Here is a 21,150-nt window from a genome sequence, read left to right on the forward strand (position 1 = left end):
GTGAATAACACCCTTTCGATACCCTTGAATACATCGTGGACCAACGCTACCGTCACATTTACCGAGATCGAAAAGGATGAGCCTCTGCCCGCCAATAACCTAAGACTCTGGGCCGGAGCCGAGTCCGACACACTGTATCGATGGGGAGGCGACGGTCCGTATGGAAACACAGACCTGGGCGACGATATTGCTCTCTGGGCAATCCAATTGGATGACGACGGCCAGGGCTCATGGGCTAAAAAGTCTGCGGCAAATGACGACTTCTTCTCGGATATATACAGTGGCGCGAGTGGAGCAGGGACAGTTTGTGATGACATGGGCGTCTATGTTGGTGGTTATGGAAGCGGCGCATCAGATGCGAGATTCAGCGAGACGGTGTTTCCTGATCGAATGCCACTCCCTGGAGTCCTGACATACAACATGACCGACCGGACCTGGGCCAACGAATCGACTGTGCCGTTGAATCCTCCATACGGCACATGGATCTCGGGCGAGGCACTTTGTGTACCCGGGTTTACAACGAACTCTCTCGTCTTTGTTATCGGTGGCCAAACCACACCGCGAGCATCGGCTGCGAGGGTCGACGCAGATTTCACCGACTTCGCCAATATTACGTTCTATGACCCCGTCCAAAACCAGTGGTATTGGCAAGAGGCTAGTGGAGATGTCCCGAGGGGCCGCGAGTTGTTCTGTGCCGTGGGTGTGGAGGGAAACGGCACATATGACATGTAAGTTGTTGTTCATCGCTCTGCCGTGCAGGATCTAACGTGTTCGACAAGATATGTCTATGGGGGGTTAGACCGCGCAACGGGTACTCTTAGCGATGTCTCCGTCCTGTCAATCCCTGGCTTCCAATGGTTTAGTCTCGACGTCACCTCGCCTTCTCGGTTGCGCCATGCTTGTGCGCTCGTGGGGAAGAGCCAGATGCTTGTATCAGGCGGCTTGACCGGAGAGTGGGACTGGACTGTACCCGACCCATGGGCTCAAGCGCTGGGAATTTTCGACCTCAATACCTGGGAATGGAGTGACAAGTATGACGCGGATGCAGACGCGTATGGTTCACCAGATACCATCACGAACTGGTACAGTGGAGGGTACGAATGACCTGGGCGTGCTACTGATTATAAGCGCTAATGGTATCTCAGGGGACTTGCCTCGGTCGGCTGGAGTAGTGATGCGGTGGAAGAACTGTTTGGAAACGGTAAGAATGGCTTCGACCTTGGGATTTATATCCGCTAACGTGGAGAGTAGCTACAGTATCGACGGGTTCAGATTCGACATCATCGTCCGCTTCCCCGTCTTCGACTTCATCCTCTTCCTCCTCCTCCTCCTCCACCCCCGTCGGAGCGATAGCAGGCGGCACAGTCGGAGGTGTCGCAGTCCTTGCCTTGATCGGAGTCGGTTACTTTCTCTGGCGCCGGAAACAGAAACAAACGGTGGCGTATTCCGCGCCGCAAGAGCTGGCGCCAAGTAGCCCCAAGCAAGAGCTCCACTCCGAATCCCGTTCGCCAGCCGTCACGGACTCAGATATTATTCCCCTTGATCCAATTGAGCTTCAGGGAGATCGACAATACAAGCCGGTTGAACTGCCCGGGTAATATCTGCAGACGAGACGTTGGCGGAAAGGTCGCAGACTGGTTTGGATATAATCACCTAATGCATAATTGTTTGATCAGTCCATTGCCTGGAGCTGCCCAAATCCCTATCCAATATTGGATCTAGCTTGACTTGATCTTTCACGCACACCTTTGCCGCTAGTCATGACCCATCACGTCGGCTACAGTAGCTTCACTTATACCCGCCTTAGCTCCGTGCCATGTCGCTATTTCTCGCTTAACAAAACACCAGGGCAAATACAAGTGGTTCCTCGTTCGATGTTGGTTTTCTGTTCTATCGGATCATCGTCGGGTATTTCGAAGTGAAGGTCTTATCTCTATATAGTCTCCGATTGGGTGACTAGTGACACTCATGGAATGTCCTCCAACCTAAGGTGGATGAGCTTATCGCGAACACGTGGGATGGCTTCAATCCATGTGCAAAATGCTAAACTACCCAATCATGAGAAGATGATCTATCGGTCACCGCCTTATCCAACTTTTGGATTCGCGCTCCTGACGCTTTAAGTAATAACATTGCGGTCCTTATTGACGGGGCGCTCTCCACTTCTTCTTTTGGCAGTTAAAGGCGCGAATGTTCCTCTATCAACTGGCCGTCTTCTTCCAAAATACCTGATGGAAAAAGGGTTTCGAATTTGAGCGCACTGAAAGCCTCTCTGCTTAATTATCAATTAAGTAATGGTAAGCATGGACACCAAACACCGAAAGCAAAACGGGAATGGACAGGTGACATCCGTACGCTCCGGAAGGAAATAACTTGTACAACATTTGATAGTGCTCGATAAGCATTAGTTGGCCGATCTCAGTGCCGAGTCTTTTAGTGGCGGCCAACTGAAAGATCAGGTTAGCGGCGGAGCTTCATGGACTTTCCACACCTCCCCAGGAATATTCCCAGATACCAGGTCCCTGGGTCTTGCGTACTCAATCAATGACTCGCGGTACAATTAGGACAAAAATAAGGTGTGATGTAATGGAAATTAGAAGTCATGGAGATTAGATACGAATGGTAATGCTATTTAAGTGGGATGAATTTCTTCCATTTTAACACACCTGCGAGGATAATCCTGACAGGCCTGCATTTGCACTGGCACACCCGGGACTTCCGTTCCATCAGCAGCCATGCGTCCAGTTTCAATTGCGTTGACTGCGGGCCTCATTACCTCAGCTGTCGCTAAAAGCAGCAATGACGTCTCTCCGTTCCCTTGTTAGTCTACGAAACCACATGGTGGCCTCATGACTGACATATCATAGTGCCACTCTGCAAGGGCATCGACATTGAGGATGCCACCATTGATGAACTCCAGCGATGGATGATGCTTGGGGATCTTACTAGCAAAGACTTAGTCAAATGCTACGTTGCCCGGATTGAGCAAACAAATGGGTCAGTTGCCACATAAATACTGAGCAAAGGGGAACTAACTAGTACAGCTACCTCCGTTCAGTCAGCGAGGTCAACCCTGACGCTCTTACCATTGCCTCTGCCCTCGACAAGGAGAGGGCAAAGCATGGCATCCGAGGGCCAATGCACGGAATTCCGTTCATGGTCAAGGACAACATCTACACCGATGACAAGCACAACACCAGCGAGGGAGGATTAGTCTTGCTTGGTGGAAGGTACTCATCTGAGGCGACCGTGGTGGCTAAGATCCGTGCAGCTGGTGGTGTCCTGCTGGGCCATGCGGCTTTGTCCGAGGCTGCAGATCATCGCGCTCTGTCGAATTTCTCGGATGGATACTCGACCAGAGTTGGACAGACAAGGAACCCTTTCAATCTGACTCAGCCTACCTCAGGTAGCAGTGGAGGATCTGTCGTTGCTGTCCGAAGCAATCAGGTGGCTGTTGCCCTGGGCTCTGAGACTCATGGGTATGTTGTGTTTAGATCCAGCCCAGGTATTAATGCTTCACTGACAAGTAAACAGCTCTCTTGTGCACCCAGCTGCCCTATTGGGTCTTTATACTCTCAAATCGACCCCGGGTTTGATCTCGAGACATGGCATTGTCCCGGGCAGCTTCTATCACGATACCCCGGGACCCGTTGCTCGCTCGATGAAGGATGTCGCTATTTTATTCGACATTATGGCGGGCGCAGATCGCTTTGACAATTCCACTTTTGACGCACTTAGCTATTATCCCAAGGCTGGCTACAGCGCCGAGGTTGTGGGTAAGGATGCCCTGCGGGGGATGAAGCTGGGTCTGCCATGGAACCCGTACTGGTCAACGATTAGCGTAAGTTGTGGAATGAACTGTCCCGAAGACAAATTGCTTACCAATGGATTAGTCCATCAACTCTCCTGGCCAGCGAGAGCAGTATGAGAAGCGAGTGAGGGAGCTGAAAGCAGCTGGAGCAGAGATCTACAACATCACAGTACGTTCATCGATAACAGTGTACACTTTGAGATTTTACTGACCCAATCTAGTACATCCCAGGTATTCAAAACATCGCCAGCCGCTATGGGTTTGGCCAGCCTTCGGATGTTGCCGCAGAGTACGGCCAGCTGGAAGCCTACAATACTCTCCTTGCAGTTGGATACGGCGAGTGGCTTCGAAACTGGACTTTCCCCAAGGGTGATAAGCGCCGTGGCATGTCTAGTCTAACTGAGATGGCCGCCTGGAACGACGCCCACAACGCAACCACAGGGTCGTTGGGCAATGGCACTTGGTGGTATAATACTATTTCAGGACAGGACTTCTACGACAACGCCATCGCCACCAATGGGACAATGGGCGATAAGTTCTGGAAGGCATTCGGCTGGGGGCGCCGCACTGCCCGCGAGGCAATTGATGGAGGCCACGCCTATGTGCTGAAAAATGGCACCGTGGTCGAGCTGGACGGGCTCCTGGTTCCCAACGATCCGTCTGGTGGCTTTGACAACGCCTGTTCCTCAATTCCTTCCTACGCAGGCTACCCCATCGCCTCAGTACCCATCGGACAGAGCGGATACAGTCTTCCCTGTGGAATCTGTGTCTACGGACGAAAATACTCCGAGCCCAAGCTCATAAGGGTGGCCTCGGCTATGGAAGACCTATTCCGTTGGAACGCTAAGCCGAAGTTTTACAACTACAAGACAGCCAAGGGACGCTGGGAGACTCTGTGGCCTGGATATGCGTGTACGGAAGACTCTTTGGACCATTATGGTTGCGAAGAGGCTTAAGCTATAATATCTAGTCGTGACATGGTGCTGGGGTTTCAGAGTTGATAACGAAACATCTATTACAAGCTATGATTCCTTCCGATTTGGACGCGTCGAGATGTAAGCCCGTAACTGTCTAGCTGTTTAGGAGGACCATTTGCTTAGTGCTAGCTAGGAGACCTGTCTAGATTCGATCCTGTCCCACCCGAAGTAAGATATAGATCATGTTGCAACACACAAATACCATATGTGCATGGCAAAGGTGTTTTTCACTTCCATTAGTTGGCCTAACAGCGAACACTGTCAAGCAAAGGAACGCCAAGATGGGTACGGCGAGGCTCAAGTCATACAGGCGATTGATAAGCAATACACCGACGTCAGCGTATGTTAACCCCGCAACACATCAGAGATAAGAAGTGCCGTATAAAATAGAACGAAACCCCGCTTCTGGAGGTACTGGTGTCGGATCATTCTCATCATTCCCCTCACTCTGTTAAGGGCAGTGCTAGTCTTTGACTCATATCTATTCAACTGTATTTATCGCCTGCGACCTTTAAACAGCGGCAAAATGGAGTGGGAGACACGTGCAGCAGAAAAGAAGACCCGCATCGATGCAAGCATCCCGACTGAATGGCGAATCGAAACGTCGCAATCCGGGGTCTCTGTGATGTCATGTGCCAAAGAGAGCGGTATTTTGTCTGCTGATGAGCTGGCCATCACCGAGTCATCAGCTACGGATATTGTGAAGAGAATAGCTGCAGGCGATCTCACATCAGTTGCAGTGACTGCAGCTTTTTGCAAGAGAGCTGCCCTGGCGCATCAGTTAGTATGAACCCTGTGAATGCTGAGTGAATGCGGATTATACTAAGTATCGTGTAGGTTAATTGCGCTCTGGAGTTCTTCCCTGAAATGGCTCTCGCACGGGCGAAGGAGCTTGACGAGTATTATGTTCAAAACAAGAAGACGGTGGGGCCTCTACATGGCCTGCCCATCTCACTAAAGGACCAGTTTCGCATCAAGGTATAACCAAGTTCACCAAGAAAATGCCATTCAGGGTCACGAAATTACCGACTGAAGCATGCTAATAGCTCCCTGTAGGGCCTTGAAACAACCATGGGATACGTCGCTTGGATTGGCAAGTATGAAACGGACGAATCCGTTCTCGTCACTCTACTTCATCAGGCTGGAGCAGTATTCTACGTCAAGACTAGCGTTCCGCAAAGCTTGATGGTTTGTGAAACCCTCAACAACATCATTGGTCGAACAGTGAACCCTCGAAACAAAAACTGGTCATGCGGAGGGAGCTCAGGTGGTGAGGGTGCCATGGTCGGTTTCCGTGGCGGCATCATTGGTGTCGGTACCGATATTGGTGAGTTCAGACACTCAAATAGGGTGGTTGCTTTAATGTAAGGGTTAACAAAAAAGGCGGCTCCATTCGAGTTCCTTCGGCGTTCAACTTCCTGTATGGCTTGCGACCCAGCCATGGTCGCCTTCCATATGCCAAGATGGCCAACAGTATGGAAGGGCAGGAAACCGTTCACAGCGTGTGTGGGCCGCTTTGCCATTCGGTAGCAGACATGCGACTATTCATGACTTCAGTTTTGGAACAGCAGCCGTGGCTTCATGACTCAAAGGTCATCCCGATGCCGTGGAGGCAAGGTGAGGAGGATGCAGTCAAGTCTAAAATCGCATCTGGTGGTCTGACTCTAGGGTTTTACACCTGTGATGGAAATGTTGGTCCTACATCCTTGTGTATTGAATCGTACTGATCTAGTAGGTCCTTCCACACCCGCCTATCATTCGTGCGGTCGAGACGGTCGTCGAAAAGATGCAGAAGGCTGGACATTCGGTCCTCCCTTGGGAACCCTACAAGCATCCGTATGCTGTAGACCTCATCAACAAGGTTTACGCCTCTGATGGAGGAACTGTCAGTGGTCGTGATATCTCCAGCACTACAAATACTGACGTTTTAGGATGTCTTCAATACCCTCAAGTCTTCTGGAGAGCTAGCAATTCCTAATTTCTCTGATTTGATCAATCCATCGTTACCTAAGATCGACATGAACGAGCTCTGGGACGCGCACCTCGAGAAATGGAAATACCAGTGCCAGTACCTGTCTGCTATTCAGGCATTTGAGAAGAAACATGGCACTGAATTGGATGCCATCATTGCTCCGATCACGCCTACAGCTGCCGTGAGACACGACCGGTTCAAGTATTACGGATATGCAAGTGCGATCAATCTTCTGGACTTTACGAGTGTTGTTTTGCCCGTCTTATTTGCCGACAAGACCATCGATGTTGAGAATGCAGGGTTCAAACCGTTGACAAAGATGGACAGCCTGGTGCAAGCCGAATGTGGGTTGATTCCATCTTATTTGTTTGGTACAGGAGCTAATTATGGTTCATATAGATGATCCGGAGGCGTACCACGGCGCACCAGCAGCCGTACAGATCATTGGACGACGGTTGACAGAAGAGAGGGTTATGGCTATTGCGGAAGAGATTGGCAAGTTGCTTGGGAACGAGGTAGCATCTTAAGCCGACGAACGACAAAGCCACTTTGCAGCAACCAGTTGGCTTGGTGGCCTTGACTTGATACTTTTGCCTTGCCTGTTCCAAACAGCCCACGACGTATTTGGGACGACTATAGTAATTTCAGAAAACGCGTCTTACTTTGACCTGTCGGCTCTCCTCATCTTCTCCCCATCGATCTTGCCACATATCCTGCTTTACATAGGACCGTCCCATGGGAGCTCCGCCCATTCCCCATGTCGTCTTCATTTCGTCCAGCGTGATGGGCTGGACAAGTTCGTACAGCTCCATAATTTCGTATCCAAACTTGCACGACATGAGACCGGCATTGAAGTCAGCGTTTCCAATACCAACCGGCTCTTCCGGTACAGTGCCCGGGGTGCGTCGAATGTTGGAAGGAATCGTGGCAATGTGTCTGCGAGAGTTAGCCCTCCACAACTGTTTCAAGATCTGTCTCGGGTGGTTTTTACGTGATTGCTGCACATCCCTTGGTTTTCTGACTCCCTCCAGTCTCGTACAGCCACAAGCGTTCTACTCCGTCGCGTAGGCGGTAGTTTCTGTACTCATAGTTCTTGCGCTGGGCGACAATGTCGGCTAGGTGAACGGGGTAGATTGACAACAGGACATCGGTTTGAACGCGTTCTGTCGCAGCGACGGATAAAGTTGACGTGGCTGGTGACTTTGGGGTTTTATTGACCTTTGCTCCTCTCTGTGTTGCTAGATTGGCTGCGGCATTGGCTGATGATGGAGCTGCGCTGCGCTTGAAGGAGGTCTGGGAAAGAGTGGTTTGCTTGAGCTCTGGCTTGGACTTGGATCTCAAGTTGCGTGTCGGTGCCATTCTTGGACAATCACAAGATCGTTGCTGAGAGTTCTTGGTGTTTCTGGATCACATTCGTACGCGTTCATGTACGCGTCGTAACAGTCGACATTGCATCATAGTCTCAATTGTTCTCTGACACGTAATCACGTGATCGCTCCGAGCCTTGCACTTCAGGCCAGGATTAACACACATTGGTGTTTATGGATAAATCGGTGGCGGTTTAGAGCTGTTGACTTCTTAATTACACTGCTCTTGAATGACAATGAAGGTTATTTATGCAGCGGGGCGAAGCACAGAGTCTGTAAGGAGAATTGTAGTAGCGAAAGAATACATGTTTGTTGAAGCGAAACCACTCTAAGCTAAGTACCAGTTCCTCATCTAGGTACACGTCAACTTCTATAGGTAATCTATGTCAATTTTCCTGGCCCAGCGCATCCTTCCTTCCTTCTATCAGTCGACTGTTCAAAACACTGTCTACACCCGATCAACCTGATTTATCGAACAGACCCAACTTTCCTCATCAACAAAATGCACAGATAAAACTCCCGACCTCAGGGACGCCTGCAAATGAACCTGCAACAGCAACAATAGCTTGGAGATTTTTGTCACAGAACGACCCACAGAACCCTTGATTCGCACACGAAATAGTCCAATGGATCCTCGCCTGGGTAGCCGCTTTGTCCTCTTTGCCCTCAGGATAGACACTCACCAAGACCGAACCAGTCTGTGGGTACGTGTACTGGCCGTACTCGAAGTCGTAACCGGGCTCACAAGGACCACCACCAGGCGGGCACTTCCCGTTGTAGTGGCCCTTCTTCGTCACTCTTGTCGCCTCAACGGCGGGTCCCACGGCGTCGATCAGGGTTCGTTTCATGCCATCGACGTTGTCGCGCGCCGAGAAGAAGCAGTCGTCGAACCTGATACTACAATCGCTGCCAATGCCGTAAGACGCCCCTTTGCACTGAATGCCCTCATCATCCTCGTAGATGTGGCGGAATACATTTTGAGGTTTCCAAGCTTCGATCTCAGCGTTGGTGCCCTGAATGCGCACGTTGATGTCTTTCTTGGACATGGCATAGTCGGTCTTCGCTTTCCAATTTATCGGAGGGGGTGGCGATGGCGTATCTGGGTGGAAGCAAATGTAGGCGCTGGTACAAGTCTTTCCGTCCGCCAGCTGGAATGCCGGCTTGCCATGCTCAGCCCAGCACTTGAAGTCGTTTCCGTACGTGTGTTTGGCGTCGCCTGCGTAGCTTTTGGATTCGGCCCAGTCTTTGATATCCGGGTTGATCCAAACTTGGAAAGTGTCGCCGTTGGGAAACTTGGTGGCAACACCACTTCGTCTCCATGGGTATGAGCCGTCCCAAGGCACATTCGCAATCATGTCGGGTTGAACCCACTTGGTGTTGCCGCCGCCTGGGTTGTACGATCCAGAATAGTATGCCATTTCTCGCGAAGTTGAGGCACCATTAGGGAGGACTCCAATGCCGCAGTCCACGAGCATCAGGTGCTCGTTGGGTCGGTACTCCCGTGGGTTGATGGTTGCGGCTCTAGAGCCTGAGAGCAAGAGGAGGCCGAGAGCTGCGAATGTCTTCATTTTTTCGGGCGTGGAACTGGAAGTTCTGGTGTGGGTAGAAGTATGAGTAGCAAGAAGTGTTCAATGAAGTGTGAGTTGCGAGATGATCTGAAAATGCTTTCTTCTGCGGGAACAAGCCTGGTATATATACATTGAGAGTTGAGCAATCTTTCGTTGAGATTTCCCCCTAACAGAGTCTGAAGTTCAAAAACCCGATGGTAGTATGACGGCATGATGCATAGCCTTGGATCGTTTCTTGGCTTGTAGAGTCAGCGATGCCATTGCTTCGCCTTCAGAGGTCAAAAAATGAAAATGTGGATTTCAAGTCAGCTCGGCGAACAGCTTTCGAATTATAGTGGACATTCATCCCCCGCTTACCTTTAGCTTGCATCTGGTAAGTAAGATTTTACCTATCGTCGGGGGGTACAGACCGTCGGCGTACTCCGAGGTCCCCGAAGGCTGAGTGCATGCTTCACCGGGCGAACTGCAAATAAGCGAATCCGGAAGTACTAACCATATACTGAGAGCGGGGTCCGGCTAAATATGGGTCAAAATAAATTCATCGAGTTTGGCCATAAAGCCGATTTCGAATTCTAGATGATGTCGTTTCTTTCGACCGGGTGTGAAGGCATCGTGCTTGGATCAACAGCATGTCTCACTCAACTTTCTTCGGAGGTATATACCTCCAGAAGATTGGAGTTTTGGTTTATATGGCTTCTAGTGTGCCTTGGCTGCGCCTTTGCTCAGTTTGGTGGAGAAGAAAGGTTCGCGAATACGTAGCTATTAACCTAGATGGCGTCGTTTTGGATGGCTCGTGCTAGTATGTAGTTAATGGGATAAAGCATTGGCACCAGACATTCGCGTAATAAAACGACAGTCCTGCCGAGATTCATCGGTGTGTGCAGCTTATCCGACAATACAGAGGTGAGGAACTCACGGCTTTGGCATGTATCTGCTCCTTTGTATTAGTGGCAAAGATATAATTCCATTACAATGACGTCTCTGCTACTATTCTTGAGATCTTTGGCAATCCAAAGGGTTAAGTCTTCCGACCATAGCGCTTTGTGTAATCGAACCGGCTCCGTGTCTTCACGACCAGCCTCTTACTGCGGAGTAATAAAATATTGAAGCTACTCTATTCAACGTAAAATTGTAAATTCAAGGCTTTCAATACTATTTAATAATAAAGCTCCAACAAATATCCATCTTATCCGTGACTCCATATCTCTGTATCTCCAATCCGTTGTGTTGCGCTCGGTGGCTGTACTAGTTCATGCCCTCCCGGGCGGATGACGGAAGTCTCATAGGTGATATGCCCTCATCGATTAGCGTTTTGCAGGTGAGAGAACTCATCGGCGCTACTTCACTGGCCTCCCAAGGCCGGGGCGCCGGTGCTCTCTCCCTCGTGTGACAGATCATTTCAGCGTGTAGCTGGGGAACACCGGCTTCGGTGGCTTGCCACTAAGTCGACACGGGGCGCCATGCCTCCCCTGCCAGCTGATATTGGGGCTCCTTAATCGAAGATGCTGACACGAGTCATGATGTAAATACATAACAGAGGGCCGTCCGTCTCCCTTAAGTTCTAACTCCCTGGATTTGGTCGAATACCTACGCCGCTACGATTGGGCACCGGCCTCTCCTCTCAGCAGCACGCACCACGAGATGGCTACAGTCGATTCGCCGCCTCCGTCTCAATCTTCAAACGACAGTCTGGGTCCGGTTGGCCTGGCCATTTGCTCCCCGCTGTTTGCGCTCGGATTGATCTTCTACGCAATCAGAATCGTTACACGGGTCAGGCCGACGTACAAGCTACGGCGTGCGGATTATGTGATATCGGCGGCAGTGGTGAGATATTGCCAGAACTTCCACTTGGGATGAATTATATCGTATTAATTTTTTTTTTGCAGCTATCTGAAATCCTTACTTTCTCATTCTTCATTTGCGCAATCGCCCACGGTTTCGGACGTCACAGCTATTTCGTGTCGCCCCAAGACACGTCGCAAGTCATCAGATGGCTCTTCGGGGTCCAGATCGCAGGCATGTTGGCGTCCGCCCTCGGCAGGATATCTATCCCGCTGCTGCTCCTCGACTTCATGCCCGATTCAGCGGCGTGGAAGTCAACGTTGTGGGTTTCAATCACCGTTCAAGTCATGGCGCTCATGGCCACCTTAGTCTATAACTTTGCTGAATGTCAGCCGACGCGAGCGATGTGGGAAGAAGTTGCTGATGCCCACTGCGCTCCGGCAGTATTCGGTTGGATAATTGGATATATTTATTGTGGTAAGTGATCATGATGACGCAACCAGAAAACCCCACTAATCGTATGAAAGGAGTCTCTCTAATTTGCGATGTCCTATATGCGATAATGCCCGCGTTGCTCATCGTGAAATTGAGCCGACCTGCCGTTGAGCGAGGCTTAATCTGCATTTTGATGGCGCTGTGTCTTACAGCAACAGGAGCCACCATCATGAAAATCTACCTGATGAAGCTATACGATTATACTCCGCCTGATATGTTACGATACATGTTCAGGGTTTCTTTTTGGTGCAGGCTTGATGAATTATCGCTGATTGTCGCTTCCTCTGCTCCATTTGCTAAACCGGCAGTCGAGCGGATTCTCATCCGATTGAACTTCCCGACCTTTGGAAACCTAGTCAGACGCCTTCACAGCTATCACTCGAAAATCGACGATGCATCCGAATGAGGACTCGAGTAGCGCGATGGCAGGATCCACCTGGACTAGATATTAGAGGGTAATTAGACGCCTTTTGCCATCTTTATCCTTGTTACTTCGTAGATGCAGTGGTTATCTTCTTCCCCGAGTCCCCAGTGGCAGCACTCTCAAACAGGTAATGACAATCTCATACCATGCTGAACCCCGCACCGTTCTCTGTGTACTGGTTCCTGGGATGTGGATTGTTGATTCACAGGAATGATACAGAATGCCGAGGCTATGGTACTGTCGCCGAGGCGTTCAGCCCAGCGCCGACGTGGCGTATGGTGAGTATCCCTGCGGCCGCATGGCCAGCGCTTGTACCTTGGAATGGCCTGAAATCATGGAATGCTGGTTACTACTGAGTTTCAACCCAAAACTCTCTGATAGGTGTTGAAGCCTGGGCGCACAAGCCGCTTGTGAACAGGAACAGATGGTTGAGCTGTGGCATGTCTCAAGGAGTTTGCACCACAATGTCACGGCAAGCATATTACGAGGCCAGGTGATCGGAGATGCTTCACTTCAATTTGGTAAAGCATTACTTTTGTTGCTGATATTGATGAGCTTACAGGTCCGTCGGTCGGCCCGCGGTACGAAACGCCATGTCTACGTCATGTCTCCAACAATCACCTGGCCCCCGGGTGCACTAGCCAAGTCTAGACTCTGTGTGTTAGACTAGGGGAAGTTCCGGGAGGGTCACTACCGCCGCCAAAATATGCAACTCCCTCGATCGAGCTACAGTGGCGCTATGTGGCTACACTTCCACTATCCTCACTGGTTCTCATTTTGGCACGAGCATTCGGGCGTATCCAGTGAAGTCGAACTTGTCTTTGCTGTTGTTTTTGCCACAATGTACCTGTTATTTGTGTCTAATAAGTCGTAGAACGCTTAACTGCGGAGGAACTGCTTGTCACCAGCAGTATCTAGGATCTCGCGACGCTCAACTATATCAATTGGCCGTATAGAATAAAGTAAGATGCCAAAATAAAAGGAAGTGTCGTGTTGAAAGTTGCGATGATCAATTACTGTACCTAGGTATGTCGTAGTGCCTCGAGACTAGCTGCCTGCAGGGGATTTGCGCTGTCGTTTAGGGCGTTCCTGACTTTGAGATACCAGGCGCAGAAAACCCGGTAATAACGGTTGAACGAATAGCAATACTCAATACTAACACGGAAAAAAAACTCTTTACAATTGAAGCATTTGCATTACGGCGCGAAAGTGTCTCTCTCGGCGTGAACGAATGGTTCGCATTATGGAGCCGGGATCCCATCAGCAAGTGAGGCACAGTGGCAGAGTGGTCTAATGCGTATGACTAGAAATCATATCTCTTCGGAGGCGTCTGTTCAAATCAGGCCTGTGTCGAGGCAAATTCTTTTTCTCTCAAATTCACCGGGCTTTATTGCACCCAGTTCCCTCTTTATTTTATTTTTTTTAAAAAAAAAAATAATAATAAAAAAAGGACACTTTGCTGGATTGCGATTTCAACAAAAAGGCAGTCGAGCAAACCCCACGACGGAAACCTATCTTTGTGACTGTACTTCGAAGAATGGAATTGACTACTCTTGGTTCTATATATGTCTAGTGATGCAATCATGTATGAAGCTGTCATCATATGCCTCCTAATTATAGGTAGAGCTACTCGTCCACCGACGGGATAACGGTAGCCATCGCTGATCTTACAGACAGCCTCGCCGATTATTTCAAGACGCTCAAAAGAAGAGACGCGGGTGAAAGTTGCCCACGCATCTGAGAAGCTGCACGAGAAATACACGGGAAAGCTGTACCTCCTGCCAAAAATAGATCTGGAGGACATCGTCAAGGCTAGACAGGAAGAAGGCAAGGAGTCAAAAAACATCTACCAGCAACAGTTCAGGCGGCGTTCATGGTGACTGGCTGGCTCACGGCTCTTTACAACGCAACGCTGAATGGCTCACTGCGGACCGTCGCCATTGATCAGGAGTCCAGATCTGTTTCTCAGTGTCTGCAACAGTCGGTAGACTCAGTACAGTTGACACAAACTATTCCACTAAGCAAATTTCCTACATGGCTTTGGCCATGTTCTTCTATGTAGGTTGCGCGGAGCCTCGGAGGTTTCTCTCATTTCCGCAAGGCTCGCAATTCGCACACTTGGCCCAAGGGCTGCACCGATCGTTACCTTGACGAAGCAGTTCAACTTCCATGCGTTAGGAGACTGAATAACTCGAGTTGGCACGTATGAGGAAAGACCTAAGCACGGAGGATGGAGTTGACATGTTACGAATTTATAACATAAGCTAGTTATGCCATCCAGGTTGCGTATGATATACAAGGGTGCATTGTAAGATAGCGAGAATGGTGGAATTGAAGTTCAAGGCAAATAACAGTGTGCAACAACCTTACTGCTATGCAATTGCCTCTTCTGGCGATACGTGTAATATCAAATACGCGTCTCTACTATTTTATAAATATTGCCTAGCTTTAATCTGTTTAATGATATTGACTCAAGTTAAAAGAATCGAATATTCATTACGTATGTATTTATTTACCTGTCAACAGGCCTCGGCAAAACAGCAAAGGTGGGGCGCCTCCATCCTCGGCTTGGACGGTCGAGAGGGGCATCACAGCGACCGGGTATTTAAAGAGATTTACGAGTCTGCAAGGAGACTAAGTCAGAAACAAATGTATCTTGACGTATTGCAACCTGGCCCGAAACATAAAATGGCCACTACCGACTTAAATCACTTTCTCTCCATTCCTTGGTGCGCAAAACTCCTCAACGACCCTAGTGTGGCATTTCTCCACACCCACGACAAGTTTCAAGATTCCATCAGAAATCAGGGATTATTCGCCGACGGTGTCTCGAGTCTCAAAAATGGCGTCAGGGCTCAACTGGCGTTCTACCACCGACAGCCTCAACAAGCGGTAGACCCTCAGGCCCCCTTTCCTGAGCTGTCTGTAATGTTCGACCTGGGCACCGGCGTCTCGGGTTGGCCTGGAATAAGCCACGGCGGGTTCGTCTCGTATATATTCGACACTGTGGCGGGTCGGTTGGCAATGTGCAATATTGATAGCCCCCCTGAGGAAACGGTATCGCCTTTCACGATGACGGCTAAATTGGACGTCAACTACCGAAAACCAGTTCGATTAGATCAGGTGCTGATTGTGACGGCTGTGATCGAGAAGATTGAAGGACGCAAGATGCATGTCTGTGTGAAACTTGAGGATGAGTCGAGGGAGGTCTTGAGCGACGGTGCTGCGCTATTCCTACTCACAAATGTGCCCCGGCTTTAGGCTTGGGAGGTGATATTATGGCCACGTATGTCTGTTGAGCAGACTGACAGAATTAATTACAGTTCTAGCGTATATGGACTATACTTGTTGTATACAGTAACCACAAGGCGCGAAATCATCTAGGCATTTTCGCTATGAAGGCATCTCCACCGTGGATGGACCAAGCCACTGGTGTGATGGAGAAAGCTGCTCCTCCATTCGGAAATTCTCATCATCCTCTGCTTCAGCCATTTGATATAACATGCTCACAAACTGCTCCACGTGGTCGTCCTCGACGGTCTGATCGAGGTTTGGTACACCTCCCATGGAATCTAATGCTGCATCGGTCACCACACCGCCCCAATCGATAATGTCTTCACCTGTAGGTTTTTGTCCCTCGACAGTCGACGCGCCTATTGATTGCTTGATGTCAAGCTCCGTAGACAATTCGAATGAGAAGTCGTGCGATAGGGGATCGGGGTACACATCGTTTTCATCCGTCGATACTGACTCAATGGTTGCAGGGACGATTGTAGTAGCAGGCGAGTCGCTCAATTCCATCAAGTCTGGAGATATCGCCTTTACGCTGAGAGCACCAGATTCCGGGGTAGGAGAATCATTCACCGGACTCGGCAAGTTCCACGGGAGGAATGCCGCTCCTCCCATTTTGTCGCAAAGCAGGCGTTGAAGATTACTTGGGAATTCATAATTCTCAGGCAACTTTGCATGAGTAAGACTCAAATCCATGATCAGTGTGAGCCGCAGATACTGGATTGGTCGATGGGTGATGACATCTCCCCAACCCATCTCTTCCCCGGTCGCTTGCAGGGCCGGGTCAAGTTGCGCAAGATCCACGACATGGTGGATGGTGTGGCTTATCAGGTCTACACCATGATACTGTAAATGGTACTCGTTCATTGCCTGCACGAGCGTACGAAGGCAATCTTGCCTCATCGATGCTTTTTCACAGTTGTGTCGAGGAGCCTGCATCTTGACATCGAGAATGAGCAGCAGGAGAGGCATGGCAATTAGAGCAAGACTAGCCAGTTAGCGTATGACTGGAAATATATCAGTTGGACTTACACGCTAATGGGAAAATAACGAACGAGTCCAAGCTGCATGGATTCCTTGAGCCGGTCTGTTATTCTCATCGTCGCCTTCCGGACCTCTCGACGCTTCTTGCTTATTGTAGCGGGATCCATAGCCCCTGTTGGAGATAGACAAGTACTGACGAGTACCTCTTGATGGTGGAGTCCCAATCTTGCTGCGCTGTTTGAAACATTAGATACGCAAAACAAATGCTAATTGTTGTCTACTCACTGGTAGTAGATATACATCATGTTCGTGTGCACGATAACGGACTGATGTCGGAACTGATTTTCCTTCCTCGGTACGGGGAATTGTCGTCGCGTTGCACTGTACCAATCCGAGAGTGACTGTTGACACTCATTCAACTGGGATTGGCTATCTGTATGGCAAATCCGTTGCTCCTCCAGAGATTCATCCGACAAAGATAATAGCGGTAGGAGGTCGGTCAACACGACACACAATTCCATGACACGTTGAAGTATACAAACAAGATGCCGTTTCGTGCTGGGTTCATGTACCAATGAACAATTAATCTCCTCTTCAAAATCTTCACTCTCCAAAGGCGGGTATTTCTTTGGAATTTGAATGCTTCGTCGGAGACCTAGGGAGAGAACGCGGTCACGGATGATGCAGCACCACCACAGACGTCTCAATGTTCTTGTGCGCTTTTCCTGGGATATTGATGTTGGGGGCACACGCGGTCGATCGAGCCTGCGATGAGCATGTACAGACTTTGCATAGTGGATCGCCGTGCTGAGCCAAATTGTATTAGGCTTTGACGGCCCTATTCCAATGGATGTTGGCCAGTATGTAAGAAGAAGAGCTGATTGGGCTAGTGCGATGGATGATGATTCGGTGTTTAGGTCGAATAGAAGCTATCCTTATTAGTCAAGAACGAGGCAAGAGTCTCTCCAGATATCGTACCTTAGCTCTCTTGTACAGTGAAGCAGCTGCCAATCGGGGGCAGTCGAATCCCAATGCGTCTGTGATATTCCGAGGAACAAACTTGCGTCGCAGTCAGTATCTGCGGCTCAGAAATCATTCATCAACGTACGCTGCAAGAGACAAATAACATGGCTTGAAACAACACCATGGGGACCCTCTCGATATCTGGCCCGTCACCAAGCCTGTCACAGTATATATCCCAAAAGTGGCCCTCGTCGAGAAGAGGCATAATAGGATGGACATGGAGGAAATACTGCCGGACAAATTCATCTAGAATTAGCCTCGGGGGCAACTGCAGACATCCTTGGAGGCTCAGGCAGTCAATATCCTCGGATGGCATTTTCGACAAGTCGGGGAGGCGTATAAATGGGTAGTCGGAAGCCTGAAGACAATCCAGGCGCGTGGGCTGACTGGCACGCGCTGTGGAGGATTTAACGGCTCCATTGTATTGTGGAAAGGGCATTATTGGCAAAGTATCCAGGCCGTATGTTTTTTCCGCCGGTGGTTGTGACTTGTGTGTAGAGGACGACATGTCCAGGACGAGATGCCCAGGACTGTTTTGAGCATCCTTGACGTTGCTCGCTCGGCGGCTCGTGGTCTGACGCGGGCTACTGTTAACTCCCATGTCTGGTTGTGAATGCCAAACGAGTTCTGACGGTGCCTGGGAGACGTCTTTATCGGCAATTTCTTGCGGTAGAATCGTGGTGGTCGGGCTCGCATTCTTCAGCTCATTGTTCGTGAGAAGGCGACTGCAAACAACATTAGCTAGCGGACTTAAACTGGTCGCGATTTACTAACCGCTTCGACATCCTCTCGGCGACTGCGCACGTTGTATGGTCGAGGTCGCAGTTCCGACACGGAATACCCGAGATTGAAACATCGCAACGCACTTTTCTCGCACGGCAACGCAGACAAGCCTTTGGTGCGCGTGGTCTCGGCATCTTGACGGTGGATCTTGGTGTACTCGACGCAGCGAAGTGAGCAGACATGACAAGGACGAACTACTCCTCAAAATCTGGGGAGAGCGGCTTAAAATCACGGCTACGAAGCAGCTGAAGCCATCCAGAACCAGCTTGGTCTCGGGGTACATGTGCGGGGCCCCGGATCAGACATGCGGGGAGAAGGGGGCTGAATCCGTCGAGTCATGATATTCTGACATCAAGAGACAGGGGTTATTCGGGCAACGGCTATAACGTTATGATAGTCTCGATCTACAGCGCCTACCGAACTTTATCTCGCCTCAATTACTCTATGACGCTTGAAATTGGCCCTCGGCCCATTTGTCGGAGTCAATATTTCTGATTCGTCTCCATCCTTGCAGCGCATCTCGCAAGCCACGACTTCTCCCCTACGACAGTTTCGCCGCCCGGATCGGCCGGACACCCATCTCCTGTTGCGCCCGCTCCCTCAGAACGCGCCGGAGGATCTTGCCAGACTGGTTTCAGGTTAGCGCAATGCAGGCGGAAGATTGGGTGCTGATCACTCACCGGAACGCGAGGGATGCTGTCGACAAAGACGAGCCCGCCGCGGAGCCACTTGTACTTGGCCGTCGTGCCCTCCATCCATTTGACGATGTCCTCGGCCGAGGTTTGGGAGCCGGGGGCTTTGACGATGTATGCTCGGGGGGCTTCCTCGCCGTTTATCGTGACGCCGACGACGCCCGCATCTACAATGTCCTCTCGCTCGAGAAGAACGGCTTCGAGTTCTGCCGGGGCAACTTGGAAGCCCTTGACCTTGATGAGCTCCTTGATCCGGTCAACGATGTGAATCTTTGCCCCGGGGCGATATAAGTCCACGTAGGCAATATCGCCAGTCTTGAGCCACTTCGTCCCGCCCTCGAACGCAATAGTTCCGCTGGTGGCCTTGGGATTGCGCCAATATCCCTTCATCACCGTCGGTCCCGTGAACCACAATTCGCCGCGAACGTTGGGCTCTGTGATTTCCTTGTCGCCATCCATGAGTTTAATAGCAGCATTGGGAGCTACTTCGCCCACCGAGTCGGTCCTCGCCTTCTGCAATGGATCCGCGACTGTTCCCGTGCAAGTAAGCTCCGTCATGCCCCAGGCTTGCCGCACGTAGACGTCGCCGTTCGGCCACAGCTTTTCACACTCCTTGGCCAAGTTTGGAGCGAGCGGTGCAGTGCCGCATCCGAGAAATGTCACAGTGCTCAGGTCGTATTTGGTCGCTATCGGGCTGGTGGCGAGCCCGCGGATAATGGGCGGTGCAGCGACGACCTTTGTGATCTTGAGGTTTTGGATGTGCTGCAGCATGTGCACAAAGTTGAATGCCGGCATGATGTAGACGGGTATCCCGAGTCTCGCGTAGTTGACGCAGTAGATGGTCTGGGCCGCCGCATGATACAGCGGCAGAAAGCAAAGAGCGCGATCATTCTCTGACTTGGGTTTCACGGAAACACGCTCTTCATGAAGTGCCGTCTCTCCGTTTGCCACGTACGAATAATGTGTAATCTCGACTCCTTTGGGAGCTCCCGTCGTCCCGGAGCTGTAGTTGAGGCAGCACGTTGTCGAGCGCGGATCCTCGGGCTCGACCCAGTCGAACGCGGTGGCTTCTGCATCTCCCGCGAGTAGCTCGGCCCACCTCCTTACGCCCCCAGAGACCACCGCATCTGCATTGGTTGTGTCGTTGAAGAGGAATATTCTGCTGGGGGGGAGGCCAGCCAGCTTGGCACCCTCGACAGCGGTGTTGGCTAGTTCGGGAGCGACAATGAGAAAGGAGGCTTCACTATCTCGCAGCTGATATGCGACTTCTCTCGGTGTAAACGCCGGGCTAGCTCCAGTAAAAACACCCCCGGCCATGAGCACACCAACGAAGAGAGCCGGGAACAGGACGTGGTTGCCGCTCAATAGGAGGACTCTATCCCCGGTACGTAGTCCTTCATTTCGGAGGCCGAGAGCAATCTTTTTAGACCACAGCCGAAAGTCAGGGAAGGTAATCATCCCAGTGTCGGGCTTGTCAGCATCGAAAAACGTTGGGCGGTTTGGCAGCGGGCCGAAGGATGAGCCAAAGATCCATTTCTGCAGAGAGCACTCGGGTAGCGGCGTGGTCCAACGCGACTGGATAGGCATTTTGGCTTGGGGATCGGTGGCGTGAATAAGTGTATTCGAGGATTAGTAGATACTACGTTAGACGTCGAACCTGACAGGAGCGAGACATGGCTAGCAGATAAGTTGCTTCAGCTTGCCGGAGCCACACTGGCCTCGGCATGAAGCGGGGTCGACCAAACACCGCGGTGAGTTCAGGGCATTTACGTAGAGGCTGGCCTCTCAATGTCTCGTTCAATAGCACTGCCGATGTACGCGGGCCACCAGGACGATCTCCTGGCTTGATCTAGCATGGGCATGCGGCACAGCCAACAAAGGTGCATACCCCGCCTGCAGCCAAGTCCTGCAACGCGGTGGAGACTTCTGCGGCTGTTTGTAACCAAGGAGCCATCAATTACCCCGGGATATCGACTCATTC

The 21,150-nt window shown here is 50.7% G+C and overlaps 9 protein-coding genes and 1 non-coding gene across 10 annotated transcripts; 6 read left to right on the forward strand and 4 right to left on the reverse strand.

Annotated features, from left to right (window-relative positions):
* Window positions 1-1,095, forward strand: BGZ61DRAFT_321567 (uncharacterized protein; the record flags this gene model as incomplete). The annotated part of the gene is made up of 2 exons (XM_046238944.1): window positions 1-728; window positions 780-1,095. Coding segments are annotated over 2 exons (1,044 nt in total), but the record flags the coding sequence as incomplete, so codon positions are not given.
* Window positions 1,096-2,872: 1,777 nt separating this feature from the next.
* BGZ61DRAFT_367791 (amidase signature domain-containing protein) lies at window positions 2,873-4,767 on the forward strand (the record flags this gene model as incomplete). The annotated part of the gene is made up of 5 exons (XM_046241824.1): window positions 2,873-2,997; window positions 3,045-3,479; window positions 3,535-3,845; window positions 3,919-3,980; window positions 4,033-4,767. Coding segments are annotated over 5 exons (1,668 nt in total), but the record flags the coding sequence as incomplete, so codon positions are not given.
* A 547-nt stretch (window positions 4,768-5,314) lies between these two features.
* Window positions 5,315-7,660, forward strand: BGZ61DRAFT_562502 (amidase signature domain-containing protein; the record flags this gene model as incomplete). Its single annotated transcript, XM_046255855.1, has 7 exons — window positions 5,315-5,572; window positions 5,626-5,766; window positions 5,845-6,115; window positions 6,172-6,479; window positions 6,524-6,673; window positions 6,720-7,104; window positions 7,160-7,660. 7 exons carry the CDS (start codon window positions 5,315-5,317, stop codon window positions 7,285-7,287), a joined length of 1,641 nt encoding a protein of 546 aa, XP_046096763.1. The 3' UTR covers window positions 7,288-7,660.
* BGZ61DRAFT_368060 (uncharacterized protein) lies at window positions 7,405-8,119 on the reverse strand (the record flags this gene model as incomplete). The annotated part of the gene is made up of 2 exons (XM_046241855.1): window positions 7,405-7,696; window positions 7,752-8,119. The coding sequence occupies 2 exons, from the start codon at window positions 8,117-8,119 to the stop codon at window positions 7,405-7,407; spliced, it is 660 nt and encodes a 219-aa protein (XP_046096764.1).
* Window positions 8,120-8,621: 502 nt separating this feature from the next.
* Window positions 8,622-9,695, reverse strand: BGZ61DRAFT_562506 (uncharacterized protein; the record flags this gene model as incomplete). The annotated part of the gene is made up of 1 exon (XM_046255856.1): window positions 8,622-9,695. The coding sequence occupies one exon, from the start codon at window positions 9,693-9,695 to the stop codon at window positions 8,622-8,624; it is 1,074 nt and encodes a 357-aa protein (XP_046096765.1).
* A 1,686-nt stretch (window positions 9,696-11,381) lies between these two features.
* Window positions 11,382-11,944, forward strand: BGZ61DRAFT_291283 (uncharacterized protein; the record flags this gene model as incomplete). The annotated part of the gene is made up of 2 exons (XM_046238577.1): window positions 11,382-11,519; window positions 11,582-11,944. Coding segments are annotated over 2 exons (501 nt in total), but the record flags the coding sequence as incomplete, so codon positions are not given.
* A 1,723-nt stretch (window positions 11,945-13,667) lies between these two features.
* On the forward strand, window positions 13,668-13,749 carry BGZ61DRAFT_t198. Its single transcript has one exon. It is a non-coding gene; the product is annotated as a tRNA-Ser (tRNA).
* A 1,325-nt stretch (window positions 13,750-15,074) lies between these two features.
* On the forward strand, window positions 15,075-15,706 carry BGZ61DRAFT_462830 (HotDog domain-containing protein). Its single transcript, XM_046247352.1, has one exon. It carries the CDS (start codon window positions 15,085-15,087, stop codon window positions 15,655-15,657), a length of 573 nt encoding a protein of 190 aa, XP_046096767.1. The 5' UTR covers window positions 15,075-15,084; the 3' UTR covers window positions 15,658-15,706.
* A 605-nt stretch (window positions 15,707-16,311) lies between these two features.
* On the reverse strand, window positions 16,312-18,611 carry BGZ61DRAFT_562509 (fungal-specific transcription factor domain-containing protein; the record flags this gene model as incomplete). The annotated part of the gene is made up of 6 exons (XM_046255857.1): window positions 16,312-16,675; window positions 16,720-16,905; window positions 16,957-17,600; window positions 17,650-17,730; window positions 17,780-18,383; window positions 18,469-18,611. Coding segments are annotated over 6 exons (2,022 nt in total), but the record flags the coding sequence as incomplete, so codon positions are not given.
* Window positions 18,612-19,018: 407 nt separating this feature from the next.
* On the reverse strand, window positions 19,019-20,756 carry BGZ61DRAFT_367801 (uncharacterized protein; the record flags this gene model as incomplete). Its single annotated transcript, XM_046241827.1, has 2 exons — window positions 19,019-19,105; window positions 19,158-20,756. 2 exons carry the CDS (start codon window positions 20,754-20,756, stop codon window positions 19,019-19,021), a joined length of 1,686 nt encoding a protein of 561 aa, XP_046096769.1.
* Window positions 20,757-21,150: the final 394 nt, after the last annotated feature.

The sequence above is a fragment of the Ilyonectria robusta genome (genome assembly GCF_021365365.1).
Source record: "Ilyonectria robusta strain PMI_751 chromosome Unknown BGZ61scaffold_33, whole genome shotgun sequence".
In the NCBI taxonomy this organism is placed as follows: domain Eukaryota; kingdom Fungi; phylum Ascomycota; class Sordariomycetes; order Hypocreales; family Nectriaceae; genus Ilyonectria; species Ilyonectria robusta.